The sequence below is a fragment of the Neoarius graeffei genome, chromosome 9, assembly GCF_027579695.1.
Source record: "Neoarius graeffei isolate fNeoGra1 chromosome 9, fNeoGra1.pri, whole genome shotgun sequence".
Classification (NCBI taxonomy): domain Eukaryota; kingdom Metazoa; phylum Chordata; class Actinopteri; order Siluriformes; family Ariidae; genus Neoarius; species Neoarius graeffei.
In genome coordinates, this window is record NC_083577.1 from 47,234,842 (window position 1) to 47,248,021 (window position 13,180).

The following is a 13,180-nucleotide window of genomic DNA, read 5'->3' on the forward strand; positions in this document are numbered from 1 at the left end:
GGTCAGTCCAAACCAGGAATGGATGTTGTGCTCCCTCCAGCCAGTGCCTCCACTCCTCAAGGGCCAGTTTGACCGCTAGCAGTTCTCGATCCCCCACATCGTACCGGGACTCAGCAGGACTCAGGCGGTGGGAGAAGTAAGCGCAGGGGTGCAGCTTTCCTTCCGAACGTTGAGAGAGCACCGCGCCGACACCACTGTCCGAGGCGTCCACCTCCATGATGAATGGTTGGGAGGTGTCCGGGAGAACCAGAATGGGTGCCGTGCAGAAGCGGTCCTTGAGGTCTTTGAACGCCTTTTCTGCCTGAGGAGACCAGCCATAAGATCCACCTATCCCTTTGGTGAGGTCTGACATGGGTGCTGCCACAGAACTGAAGTTCCTGATGAACTTGCGGTAGAAGTTAGCGAATCCTAAGAACCGCTGAACCTCCTTAACGGACTTGGGAGTAGGCCAATCCCGGACGGCCAGGGTCTTGGCAGGGTCCATTTGGAGTTGGCCTGTCCGTACAATAAATCCCAGAAAGGAGACCTCGGGAACATGAAATTCGCATTTCTGGGCCTTGGCGAACAGATTGTTCTGTAGCAGCCTCTGGAGAACCTGGCGGACATGGTGGCGGTGCTCCTGCACGGTCTTGGAAAAGATAAGGATGTCGTCGAGGTAGACAAAAACGTATAGGTTAATCATGTCCCTTAAGACGTCATTGATTAGGGCCTGAAAAACAGCTGGTGCGTTGGTGAGTCCGAAGGGCATCACCTGGTATTCGTAGTGCCCAGACGGGGTGTTAAAGGCAGTCTTCCACTCGTCTCCCTGTCGGATACGGATGAGGTGGTATGCGTTCCGTAGGTCCAACTTGGTGAAGACGGTGGCGCCTTGGAGCAGGTCGAAAGCTGTGGACATCAGCGGAAGGGGATATCGGTTGCGCACAGTGATCTTATTCAGGCCCCTGTAATCAATACATGGTCGGAGCCCCCCATCCTTCTTGCCGACAAAGAAGAAGCCGGCTCCAGCAGGTGAAGTGGAGGGTCGAATAAACCCAGAGACCAGGGCATCTTTGAGGTATTCCTCCATGGCCTTGCGTTCTGGCTGAGAGAGTGAAAACAGTCTGCCACGAGGAGGGGTAGTCCCAGGGAGCAAGTCGATGGCACAGTCGTAGGCCCGGTGCGGAGGAAGAACGGCGGCCCTGCTCTTGCTGAATACCTCCTTGAGATCCCAGTACTCTGTGGGAACTTGAGATAACTCGGTGAGATCAGGGGGCTCGGCAGGAGACACAGGAGAGCTAGAGAGCAGACAAGAGGCATGGCATGCAGGGCCCCATTCCACAACCTGGCTTGTTACCCAGTCTATGCGAGGGTTGTGGCGAGTAAGCCAAGGAAGGCCTAGAATAACTGGGAACTCAGGTGAAGGAATCAGGTGCAGGGATATTTCTTCCTTGTGACCTTGAGACTGGAGGAAAACTGGAGAAGTAACTTGGGTGACTCTTCCATCACCTAACGCTTGGCCATCGAGGGCAGACACAGACAGTGGGACTTCAAGAGGTGCAGTCGGAATATTGATGCTTTGGGCGAAGTGAATATCCATAAAGTTCCCAGCCGCCCCTGAGTCTATCAAAGCTTGACAAGAGTGGACAGACTCACCCCAGGAGATGGAGACCGGGATGTAGATTCCTTGGCCAGGGAGTCCGGGAGAGAGGGTAGGCCCCGTCACAACCCTCCCTCGGCTGGACGGGGCGGTCCTTTTCCCAAGAGTTCGGGACATGATGCTCGGAAGTGACCAGGCTTGCCACAGTAGATGCAGCACTTGTCCCTCCTTCTGCGCTCCCTCTCAGATGCGGAGAGGCGAGTACGACCCACTTGCATGGGTTCTGGACAGTCACTGAAGGAGGTAGACGGTCTCCAGGTAGAGGTAGGGAGGCTGGGGGGGCTCAAGGCTTGGTGGCGTTCTCTCATCCTGTTGTCCAGACGAATAGCATGTGAGATGAGGGTTTCGAGGTCACTTGGGCATCCAATAGAGGCCAGACCGTCCTTGATGGGGTCAGACAGACCATGGTGGAAGGCTGACACCAGGGCAGTCTCGTTCCATCCACTTACTGCTGCGAGTGTTCGGAACGAGATGGCGTAATCTGCGACGCTTCCTCCTTGCCGGATGGACATGAGCTTTTGGGCTGCGTCGGTACTGATGTCTGCCTGATCGAAGACCCGAAGCATCTCTTCAGAAAACAGCTGGAAATCAAAGCACTCAGGTCCCTGTCTTTGCCAGATAGCAGTAGCCCAGGCTCGCGCCTTACCAGCTAATAAGGTGATCACAAAGGCAATCTTGCGGCGATCCGTAGTGTAGGTGGTAGGCTGAAGCTCAAAGGTGAGTTGACACTGGGTAAGGAACTCTCGGCACTCACTGTGCTTGCCGTCATACCTCTGTGGTGCAGGAAGGCTGGGTTCGCGAGGTGAAGAAGGCAGCATTGCAGGAGGCACTGGAGCAGGAGTGGGAGCTGGATCAGGAGCAGGAACTGGATCAGGAGCAGGAACTGGATCAGGAGCAGGAGATGCAGGCAGAGATGTCAGCTGTGCCAGGGTTTTCCCAATTTGCTGAAGCAGTTCCTCGTGGCGAGCGAGGGCCTCACGTTGGCTGGTGAGCGTACGTCCATGAGCGTCCATGGTCGCTCCGAAGCGTGTCAAAGCTGCCATAATTCCCTGAAGGTTGGCCGGGTAGACAGTTGAAGCAGCCTCTGCTGAGTCGGTCATGACGGAGTCTTTCTGTTAGGGTTTTGCTGGGATTCGAACCTGGTTCGTTGGTGTGATAATCCAGCAAACCCCCACTAGGCCACCAGGGGGATGACTCAAATGCAGAGGCGTGAGGCGGAAGTAGAAAAAGAATCAAAAGGTTTATTTAAACTATATACACTATATACAGGGCAAAACAAAAGACAAAAAAAAACCAAAGAGTATAATCCAAAAGAAAAGCAAAGTGCAAAAATTCAAAAGCTAAGAAGATCAAAAAACACAGTACAAAGGAAACTGGAGATAAACATAACAGCACAAAGACTCCGTGACAAGAGGACTGAACTCAGGGGTATAAATAGACAAACTAATTAAGGACACAGGTGAAGATAATTAGGCAATTAACACAAACACAAAACACAGGAACAGTGGCGGCCTCTAGAGGCCAAAATAAACACGACATGAAAAGGAAATAACAGCGGCCTCTAGAGGCCAAAACAGTCCTAGTCCTAACAGCAGGAGGCATTATGTTTTCGGGTTATCCGTCCGTGCGTGCGTGCGTCCGTCCCGAAACCTCGTGAATGCGATATCTCAAAGGCTAATGAAAGGAATTTCACCAAACTTTCACCATTTGTGCGCTTTGGGACAAACATGAACTGATTAGATTTTGAGATCAAAAGGTCTAAGGTCAAGGTCACTGTGAGGTCAAATGTCTGTCTGAAAACCTTGTGAACACAATATCTCCAAGGCTAATACAAGTACTTTCACCAGGTCAAGATTGTTGTGAGGTTATGCCTCCACCACCGTAAGGTGCAGGAGGCATTATGTTTTCGGGTTGTCCGTCTGTCCGTGCGTGCGTCTGTCCCGAAACCTTGTGAACGCGATATCTCAAAGGCTAATGAAAGGAATTTCACCAGACTTTCACCATTTGTGTGCTTTGGGACAAACATGAACTGATTAGATTTTGAGATCAAAAGGTCTAAGGTCAAGGTCACTGTGAGGTCAGATGTCTGTCCGAGAACCTTGTGAACTCAATATCTCCAAGGCAAATCAAAGGAATTTCACCAAACTTTCACCATTTGTGCATTTGGGGACAAGGATAAACTGATTGGATTTTGAGATCAAAAGGTCTAAGGTCAAGGTCATTGTGAGGTCAAATGTCTGTCCGAAAACCTTGTGAACACAATATCTCCAAGGCTAATACAAGCAATTTCACCAGGTCAAGATTACTGTGAGGTCAAATGTCCATCCCCAAATCACAACTTAATAAGGCGTGTAGTCTACCAGGCGGAGGCATCCCCATCGACGCTGTTGGCGTCGAGTTCTATCTAGTTGTAATGTACAGCATTGCATTGTAATGTTTTTTTTTCCCTTCTCCTCTCTTTCAGTGACCTTGTGAATGGTCTTGTGGCCCTGATGAACAGTAACGTCAGCAGCCCTGTTAACCTGGTGAGGATTTTAATAATTGATTGGTTGACTGACTAAGTTAATGACTTGCTTTATGACATACAGTATATAACTTAAAATACACAGCACAGACTCAACAGCTGTATGGGAAATATTTACCTTATGGCTAAATCAAAATCGGTTATAATAAACATTAAATATCACCTTCAATGTTTGATAGAATATTGAATTTTACATACTGTTCTTCAAATATAAATTCATTTGTCTATTTATTTAAACTTATTTAGTTATTTACTTATTTAAGTATTTGATATATAGCTTGGGCGGCACGGTGGTGTAGTGGTTAGCGCTGTCGCCTCACAGCACGAAGGTCCTGGGTTCGAGCCCCGGGGCCGGCGAGGGCCTTTCTGTGTGGAGTTTGCATGTTCTCCCCGTGTCCGCGTGGGTTTCCTCCGGGTGCTCCGGTTTCCCCCACAGTCCAAAGACATGCAGGTTAGGTTAACTGGTGACTCTAAATTGACCGTAGGTGTGAATGTGAGTGTGAATGGTTGTCTGTGTCTATGTGTCAGCCCTGTGATGACCTGGCGACTTGTCCAGGGTGTACCCCGCCTTTCGCCCGTAGTCAGCTGGGATAGGCTCCAGCTTGCCTGCGACCCTGTAGAAGGATAAAGCGGCTAGAGAAGATGAGATGAGATATATAGCTTGTGTAGATTTTAATATTACTGCACAATCCTCATTGGTAGTAATGAGGACTGCACAAATAATCAAATTTGTTGAATTTTTTTTTTTAATTTGTTTAAAATAGAACAAAACTCTTGACAATTTGTCATTACATGTTTATTAACTAACATAATTCAAGTAAAACTTTACTGATAATCTGCTGTTTGTCTTTAAAAAATTTTTTAAATTAATTCATTAATTTATTTTTGTCTGTGTAATTTCTCAGCAATCACCACTGACCACATGAATAATGTTTAACAGAGGATACGTTTTGTGGTTGTCACGCTAACATTTCATTTCTTCACATCTTTGCTTTGGTTTCAGGGAAACCCTGAGGAACATACCATATTGGAATTTGCTCAGATGATTAAAAGCCTGGTTGGTGAGTAAAACCAATGGACTGCTAGGATCACAGTCGCTCTCCTCTTACTTCCTCCCTTAATTGAGGTTTGTTGTGAGCGACTACATAAATGTCATCATGGTTCTAAACCTGTTTCTGTAATCCTCTGTACAGTGAGCCGCAGTCATATTCAGTTCCTTCCAGAAGCACAAGATGACCCTCAGAGACGGCGGCCAGACATACGCAAGGCAAAAATGCTGCTCGGCTGGGAGCCTGTGGTGAGCACAACACCACACGTTTAACTGCCAAACCACGTACCAAGATATTGCTCATCTTTTTTTGGACTTGAATTTAGACTCAAAGATTATGGGTGTATAACAGACTTGTGATATTGTGTGAAATTCTTCTAGAAATTGCATGAATGATATATAAGTTTTACTGCTTCCATCTTCTGAGCATTTCCACACTGTATAAAATACTAGTTGTACACCCATCAACTGGAGCACTGCATGGAAACGCTGTCCTCCTACTTGGTAGTACAGGGTGTCCGAAAAGTCAAGAACCAGCGGGAGTATGTTGAGGAAATATATCAAACTGTATATGTTGCGCAAGAGGCACAAAAACATAATACAGCAGCCGAAGAATTGCACAGTGTGTAAAGGTGAACATGTAGAGCATATGTTGTAAATAATAAATACAAAATTAAGTACATGTAGTTTTACACTCATTGGTTCCTGGCTTTTCGGACACCCTATACAGATGGAGTTTTCAACCAAATGCTGCAGCACAAAAAGTGATGTGTGCGCAGGGGCGTCGTGGCTCAGGTGGATAAGGCGCCATACCATAAATCCAGGGACCCGGGTTCGATTCCGGCCCGAGGTCATTTCCCGATCCCTCCCCGTCTCTCTCTCCCGCTCATTTCCTGTCTCTACACTGTCCTATCCAATAAAGGTGAAAAAGCCCCAAAAAAATATCTTAAAAAAAAAAAAGTGATGTGTGCACCTTAAGGTGAGCACATAGCCAGTCGTTTCCAAGTTGAGAAGGTTTTCAACTTCTTTGCCCCCATAGATATATATATTCATATTTTGCTGAAATAACGCATGAATAGGTGGTCAGACTTGTTTTGCTTGTATTTATATTCAAAATGTTTTTGATATGTAGTATGTAGTTTTAACATACAGTGCCCTCCACAGTTGTTGGCACCCCTTGTAAAGATTAGTAAAAAGGGTTAGAAAACATCCGCCTTTTGGTGAAGTCGCTTCATCTCACGCGAGAAAAATCCAACCTTTTAATTGAAATAAATTTATTCAGAGAAAAACAAATCCCTCATCAAGAATTGATGATTTTCAACAAAAAACACATGTGCCACTATTATTGGCATCCCTGGAAATGATAGTGAGCACAATGTAACTGAAGCATGTTTCCCATGCAGATTGTACATTTTTGAGTTGATTGTAGTGTGTAGGAACTTTCAAGCTGTAATCCAGGACTTCCTGATTAACTGGGGGACAAATATGAGGTGACACATACCCCTTTTCCACCAAATCAGTTCCACAGGGTTCCCGCAGGTCCTTAAAAAGTCTTAAAAAGCCTTAAATACAACTTTCGGTTTTCAAGGCCTAAAAACGTCTTAAATTGTTTGGAATGACTGGAATTTTCGAAAGGGAGGTATTAAAATTAATATTGGACCGAATGAGTGAAATGTCTCCATCCGGTTTGGGTATTTTTTTTTTTTTTTTAACCGTAATTTTAAAAGTGAGCAGCGTACCTTTTGGGGGCAGCATTGGTTCTGTGCATTCTGTAGATCAAGAACTAACGTTAGGAGGCTACTGGAGGAAGTGTGGTGCGGTGTGGTGCTTGTAAAGAGTGAGAGATACGCAGGTAGCTTACGTGGGCGCTAGAAAGCGTTGATAATTATGGGAAGATGTCTGTTTAACGACAAGTGGTTGGGGGATGACAAATACCCCCAAAATAAGGAGAAGAATCGTTTGCGATTAAAAAAAGCGCTGGATCGCACAAATGTGTTTAAAGACGGTAACGCAGCGCTGGGGACACGGCGGACTGGGAAACTGGTTTTTCACGGACACGAGGCGCGCGCGTGTTAGAGGTCAAGCACTCCGGAGTAAGATGCAGGGGGGTTCGCGCATGCGCACAAGCCAGGTGGAAAATGGGACTTGTAGGACATAATACTAATAATAGTGATTTAGCATCATTTTTTTACATAATTAACATTGTACTAAGTTTAATATAAATATATAAACAACCTTTATTTCAAAACTCAATTAAAAAGAACTCCAGAAAATACAATAATTCTAAATATAGTACAATATAAATAATTTGTACAAAGTTTTTTTTAGTTTTATTACTAATCGTCTACAACAGTGTTTTTAATATAATAAGAATAATAACCACTAATAATTATTAGTAATAGTTATTATTGATTATTAATCATTACTACTTATGAATTAGTGATTAATCAGTACTAGGGATTATTAAATGTTATAAAATTAAGTTATTAAAATTATTGCAAATAATTATTAAAAAGTAGTAATTGGTAGAATGCAAGCAAATACTCATGGATTATAGATAATTTTTTTAAATAGTGAACATTGATATAAAATAACTGTACTACTACTAATAATAATAAACAATAATACTACTAGTAATACTTGTTGTTAATGTTATCAGTTCAATTGTTATATCAATGTTCACTATTAAAAACAAATTATCTATAATCCATGAATAATTGTATCACTACGACTACTAATAATAATTACTACTTTTTTAATAATTTTAACTAATCTTGTAACTCAATTTTATAGCATTTTAATAATCACTACTTATTATTTATTAGTATAATTTAGTAGTTGATAATAATAATTACTACTTATTATTAAATTACATTTTGATAATCACTGCTTATTAATTAAGTAGTAATTAATACTACTGAATTTTAATAATTGCTACTCAATTAATATAGCTAATAAGTAGTGATTAAAATGTTATAAAATTGAGTTAATTTTTTAAAATTATTATTAAAAAAGTAGTTATTATTATTATTATTATTATTATTATTATTATTGGTAGTAGTAGTAGTAATACAAACAATTATTCATGGATTATAGATAATAATTAATTATTATTTTTGAATAATGAACATTGATATAACAATTGCACTGATGATAATTAGTTTACAGTTATTACAACACACTGATTAATATTGATAATGGTTATGAAAGGTGACAGTTGTTTTTCTGTGTTTAATGTAACGCTCTGATGACTGTATGACTGCATAAACAGGTTTATGCTGTTACCTGCTATAATGCAGAAGATACTCGAGAACTTCCTCAGCCAGCTGTATACTGCACGACACTCAGACTGATTTTGCTGTCGGACACAAAGTCACACATCATCAAAGATAATCTTTGGGGATTGAAATAATGCCGGCTAAGGTTGTTCAGCTGGTTCTACTTGCCGTTTATTGTTTTCGTTTTTGAAATGATTCATGGTGTTTTCTCCAGTAAACACCAGTCTTCTCCTTGCTGCTACAGTAGTTCTGCAGCCCAAAACACACGACTTTGCTTCAGCTGTTTGCGTGTCTAACAGTTGCCATTGATGCACCCTGTTGTTCACCAATTGTGTGCATTCTTCTTAAAGTTAGTAAAAAAACTATTGCAGAAAACAGTTTTAAGTTGTCGTATTTATCATTTTCTTTGCCATGGTACAGTCTTAATTTTTCCATTTAGAGGTCTTGAAAAGATCTTAAGTCTTTAAATTTGTACTTGAAAAATGTGCAGATACCCTGGTTCCAGAACTGGTTCGGTGCTGGTGCTGGTTCACAGCTCGTTCAACTTGTGAACCAGCTGAGAACCAGTTTGCTTTTCCATAGCTCGGGGTGCTAAGGGGAGCCACATCATTACGTCACTGTATACGTCAGTTACGTCGCTGCGTTTGCATAAACCTTGGTGCGAACATCGAAGCAACAACAACACGGAGAAGAAGAAGAAGCAGTAGCAACAACAATAATGGATGACTGCTGCTTTACTGCATCCATGATATCTCGTCGCTTATTTAAAAATGGCGCCCTCTCACGGTCTTGCTATTGTTGTTGGTCCTAACTTTTACTAACCAGCTGAGAACCAGTTTGCTTTTCCATAGCTCGGGGTGCTAAGGGGAGCCACATCATTACGTCACTGTATACGTCAGTTACGTCGCTGCGTTTGCATAAACCTTGGTGCGAACATCGAAGCAACAACAACACGGAGAAGAAGAAGCAGTAGCAACAACAACAATAATGGATGACTGCTGCTTTACTGCATCCATGATATCTCGTCGCTTATTTAAAAATGGCGCCCTCTCACGGTCTTGCTATTGTTGTTGGTCTTAGCAACTCCGCCCCCCCGCTAATGTAGGCAGTTCTTTCCTCTAGCCCAGCAAAGAGCTGGTGCTACCCTGGAACCGGTTTTTCTGGCCCAGAGCCAGTTCTTTGTCAGTGGAAACAGAAAACCCGGTTCCAAACTAAGCACTGGCCCCGAACCAGCCCTGGAACTGCTTTGGTGGAAAAGGGGTAACAGAGGCCAAATTCCCATCAGCATGGGAAAGATAAGAGAACACTCAAACCAAATGAGGGAGAAGTGTGTTGACCTTCATAAGTCAGGGAATGGTGATTTTAAAAAATGTTACTTGCCTGAAAATGTCCATTTCTACTGTTGGGGCAATAATAAAAAAGTGGACACCAACTGGAACTGTTACAAACTTGCATGGAAGAGGACTCAAGTTTATTTTGCTCCATGTACAGTGAGGAGGATGGTAACGGAAACAAAAAAAAAATCCCCAAGGATCACTGTTGGTGAATTACAAGAAAAAAGTCAAATCTCAGAGTTTCCAAGTCTCCGAAACCACCATTGCCCCTTTTCCACCAAAGCAGTTCCAGGGCTGGTTCGGGGCCAGTGCTTAGTTTGGAACCGGGTTTTCTGTTTCCACTGACAAAGAACTGGCTCTGGGGCCAGACAAACCGGTTCCAGGCTAGCACCAACTCTCTGCTGGGCCAGAGGAAAGAACCGCTTACGTCAGCGGGGGGTGGAGTTGTTAAGACCAACAACGATAACAAGACCGCGAAAGATCGCCATTTTTAAGCAGCGAGAAGCAGCAGCTGTACAAACGCGAAGTCATCCATTATTATTATTGTTGTTGCTGCTGCTTCTTCCGTGTTGTTTTTGCTTCGATATTCGCGCCAAGGTTTATGCAAACGTAGCGACGTAACTGACATATACAGCGATGTAATGACGTATACAACGACGTAACTGACGTATACAGCGATGTAATGACGTGGCTTCCCTTAGCACTGCGAGCGATGGAAAAGCAAACTGGTTCTCAGCTGGCTCGCAAGTTGAACGAGTTGTGAACCAGCACCAGCACTGGCTCCGAACCAGCCCTGGAACTGATTTGGTGGAAAAGGGGCACATCAGACTCCACCTCCATGCCAACAGATTATTTGGATAGTATGCCAGTAAAAAGCCTTTTCTGTCAGCTAACCACAAATATAAGTACCTGATATTTGCAAAACACCACTACAACTTTGGAACCGTGTTCTGTGGTCTGATGTAACAAAAGTGGAGCTTTTTGACAAACGCTCAAGGTGGGTTTGGCTTAAAAAGAATGATTGCTATAATGAAAAGAACCCAATCCCAACTGTAAAATATGGTGGAGGTTCTGTGATGTTTCGGAACTGTTTTTCTTCCAAAGACCCTGGAAACCCTGTAAACTGTGTCATCATTGGATCTTCCAGCAGGACGATGATCTGAAGCATATGTCCAAATCAATACAAAAATGGTTCGCTGTCCACAGAATCAAGCTTCTGCCCTGACCATCTCAGCCCCCTGACCTGAACCCCATTGAAAACCTGTGGGGGGGAGCTGAAGAGGAGAGTGTACAAGAGAGGGCTGAGGACCCTGGATGATCTGGAGAGATTGTGTAAAGAGGAATGGTCTCAGATGTCCTGTTCTGTATCTCCGACCTTATAAAATGTCATAGGAGAAACTCGGTGCTGTTTTACTGGCAAAGGAGGTTGTACAAAGTATTAAATGCAGGGGTGCCAGTTAATGGTAGCATATGTGTTGAAAGTATTTGTACTAAATAGTTGTTTTGATGAGAGATTTGTTTTTCTCTGAATAAATAATTTTAATTGAAGGTTGTATTTTTCTTTTTTTTTCTTCAGTGTAAGATGAAGCTACTTCACCAAATGCTGGAATTTTTTCCCCCCTCTCTCCCACTAATCTTTACAAGGGGTGCCAATAATTGTGGAGGGCACTGTACCTGCACAGTCCTTGTTGGTGATGTGCTATGTTCACAATTGCTGTTACTATTGTAACCACATGAGAGAAACAAGCAATTTTTTTGTTATATACAGAAGATTAGGGGAGCAGAGAGAGATTTGCTGCACATAAAGCTGCAGAAACTATTTCTGGCATTTAAATCCCAATACTTTCACTGAAAGGCTTGAGCCTCGTTTGTGATCCTCAGATCATTTTAAATAAATGAGTAGTTTTCTTAATGTTACTGTAGTATACTACAACACTGGGAAAACTAGACTCCACTTCATCTTTTTTCCTTCAACCCCCCCCCCCCCTTTTTTTTAAATAAAGTAATGGGTGTTTTTGCTTTTTATTGTAGGTGCCATTGGAGGAGGGACTGAACAAAACTATTCAGTATTTCAGCAAGGAACTGGAACATCAAGCCAATAATCAATATATTCCCAAACCCAAGGCCGCTCGTATGAAGAAAGGCAGACCAAGACACAACTAGAGAACAGACTTTTTCCTCTCAGGGATGCTGGGACAGGGCTCGTGTGTCCTCTAGCAGCCATTTCACATTGAGGTATTTTCCCCCCTCATAAACCGGGTGATTTTGGTATTCTTTTTTTTCCCCCTCAGTTTTTGGAAAAGCAACTCTGATGAGAACTGCCTCTTTTTGTGCTCGCTTTTCAAATGTGTGCCTCAGAAAAAAAAAAGAAGAGAAAAACTAGACGCTAAATACCATGTCTTGCACTTTGGATTTTATCAGTTGCCTCTTATTTAAGAAAATTGAATTGCTTTGTGCATTTATGCCATGCGGTTTTGTTTGATGTGGACACTTTTTACCTTCTTTGTTTCAGCGTTGAGATTTATTATGGAGCGTAGTGATATCTACTTTATTTATCTTGAATGTGCTACAGTGGGACGTCTGCCGCTATTTATGAACAAAAGAGAAAACCATGTGAAACCTGTTTCTGCTTTAATGTAATTTTGAGCCAAGTCTACTGTTGCCATCGTCACACTTTAAAGAGAACTCTTATGCTTTTTCTGATTTCAGGTGAAAAAGGATATTTTAATAAAATATTTACATTGTTCATTATACTGCTTTTTCACCCTCCTTTTATTGGTGTTTGGTAACGGGGGGGAAAAATCATAAAGCTGATAACTAGGGTTTTTGTTGTAGTAGTACATAAAGTTGCCTGACGACTGAATGGTCCTTGAACAGAGATGTATGCACATACAACAACAGAAGTGTGCATAAAAGCATGGCACTATGAAGTAAATGTAATCTTGTGGACTTTAAACTTCAGGCATCTGAGCAAGAGCTAGTTTTATTTCCTTTTTTTTAATTTACAATTTGCTTTTCATCATTTTTGGTTATGTTAAGCATAAAAATAAATTTTTATTAAAATGGTGTACTTTTCTACAAGTTACCGTAGTTGTTTTGTATCTAGCTTTTGATTAGTGAGGGGAAGGTGAAGCTACTTGCAGATGTCCAAGTAATCAAATTGATTTACATTGCTGTATTACAGGTGACCAAGATCATAATGTTATTGATTAGATTGCTCTGGGCTCTAATCAGTGTGGGAGTAAACCAGGCATGTACTAAAGTCATCTGTGCAGCTATTGGTGCAACAAAGTGTCATCCATGAGAAGAGTCATTATTCAAATCACGTTTGTTATAACATAAGATTCATTACACGACATA

The 13,180-nt window shown here is 42.5% G+C and overlaps 1 protein-coding gene across 2 annotated transcripts in view; it reads left to right on the plus strand.

Annotated features, from left to right (window-relative positions):
- uxs1 (UDP-glucuronate decarboxylase 1) overlaps positions 1–12,571 on the plus strand; it is a 76,506-nt gene extending 63,935 nt beyond the window's left edge. For both annotated transcript variants that reach the window (XM_060929671.1, XM_060929672.1), the window contains 4 exons: positions 4,101–4,161; positions 5,164–5,221; positions 5,354–5,457; positions 11,852–12,571. In XM_060929671.1, coding sequence (XP_060785654.1) covers positions 4,101–4,161; positions 5,164–5,221; positions 5,354–5,457; positions 11,852–11,983 — 355 coding nt within the window. In that variant the 3' untranslated portion in view covers positions 11,984–12,571. The remainder of the gene's footprint in view (positions 1–4,100; positions 4,162–5,163; positions 5,222–5,353; positions 5,458–11,851) is intronic.
- The last annotated feature ends 609 nt before the right edge of the window (positions 12,572–13,180 follow it).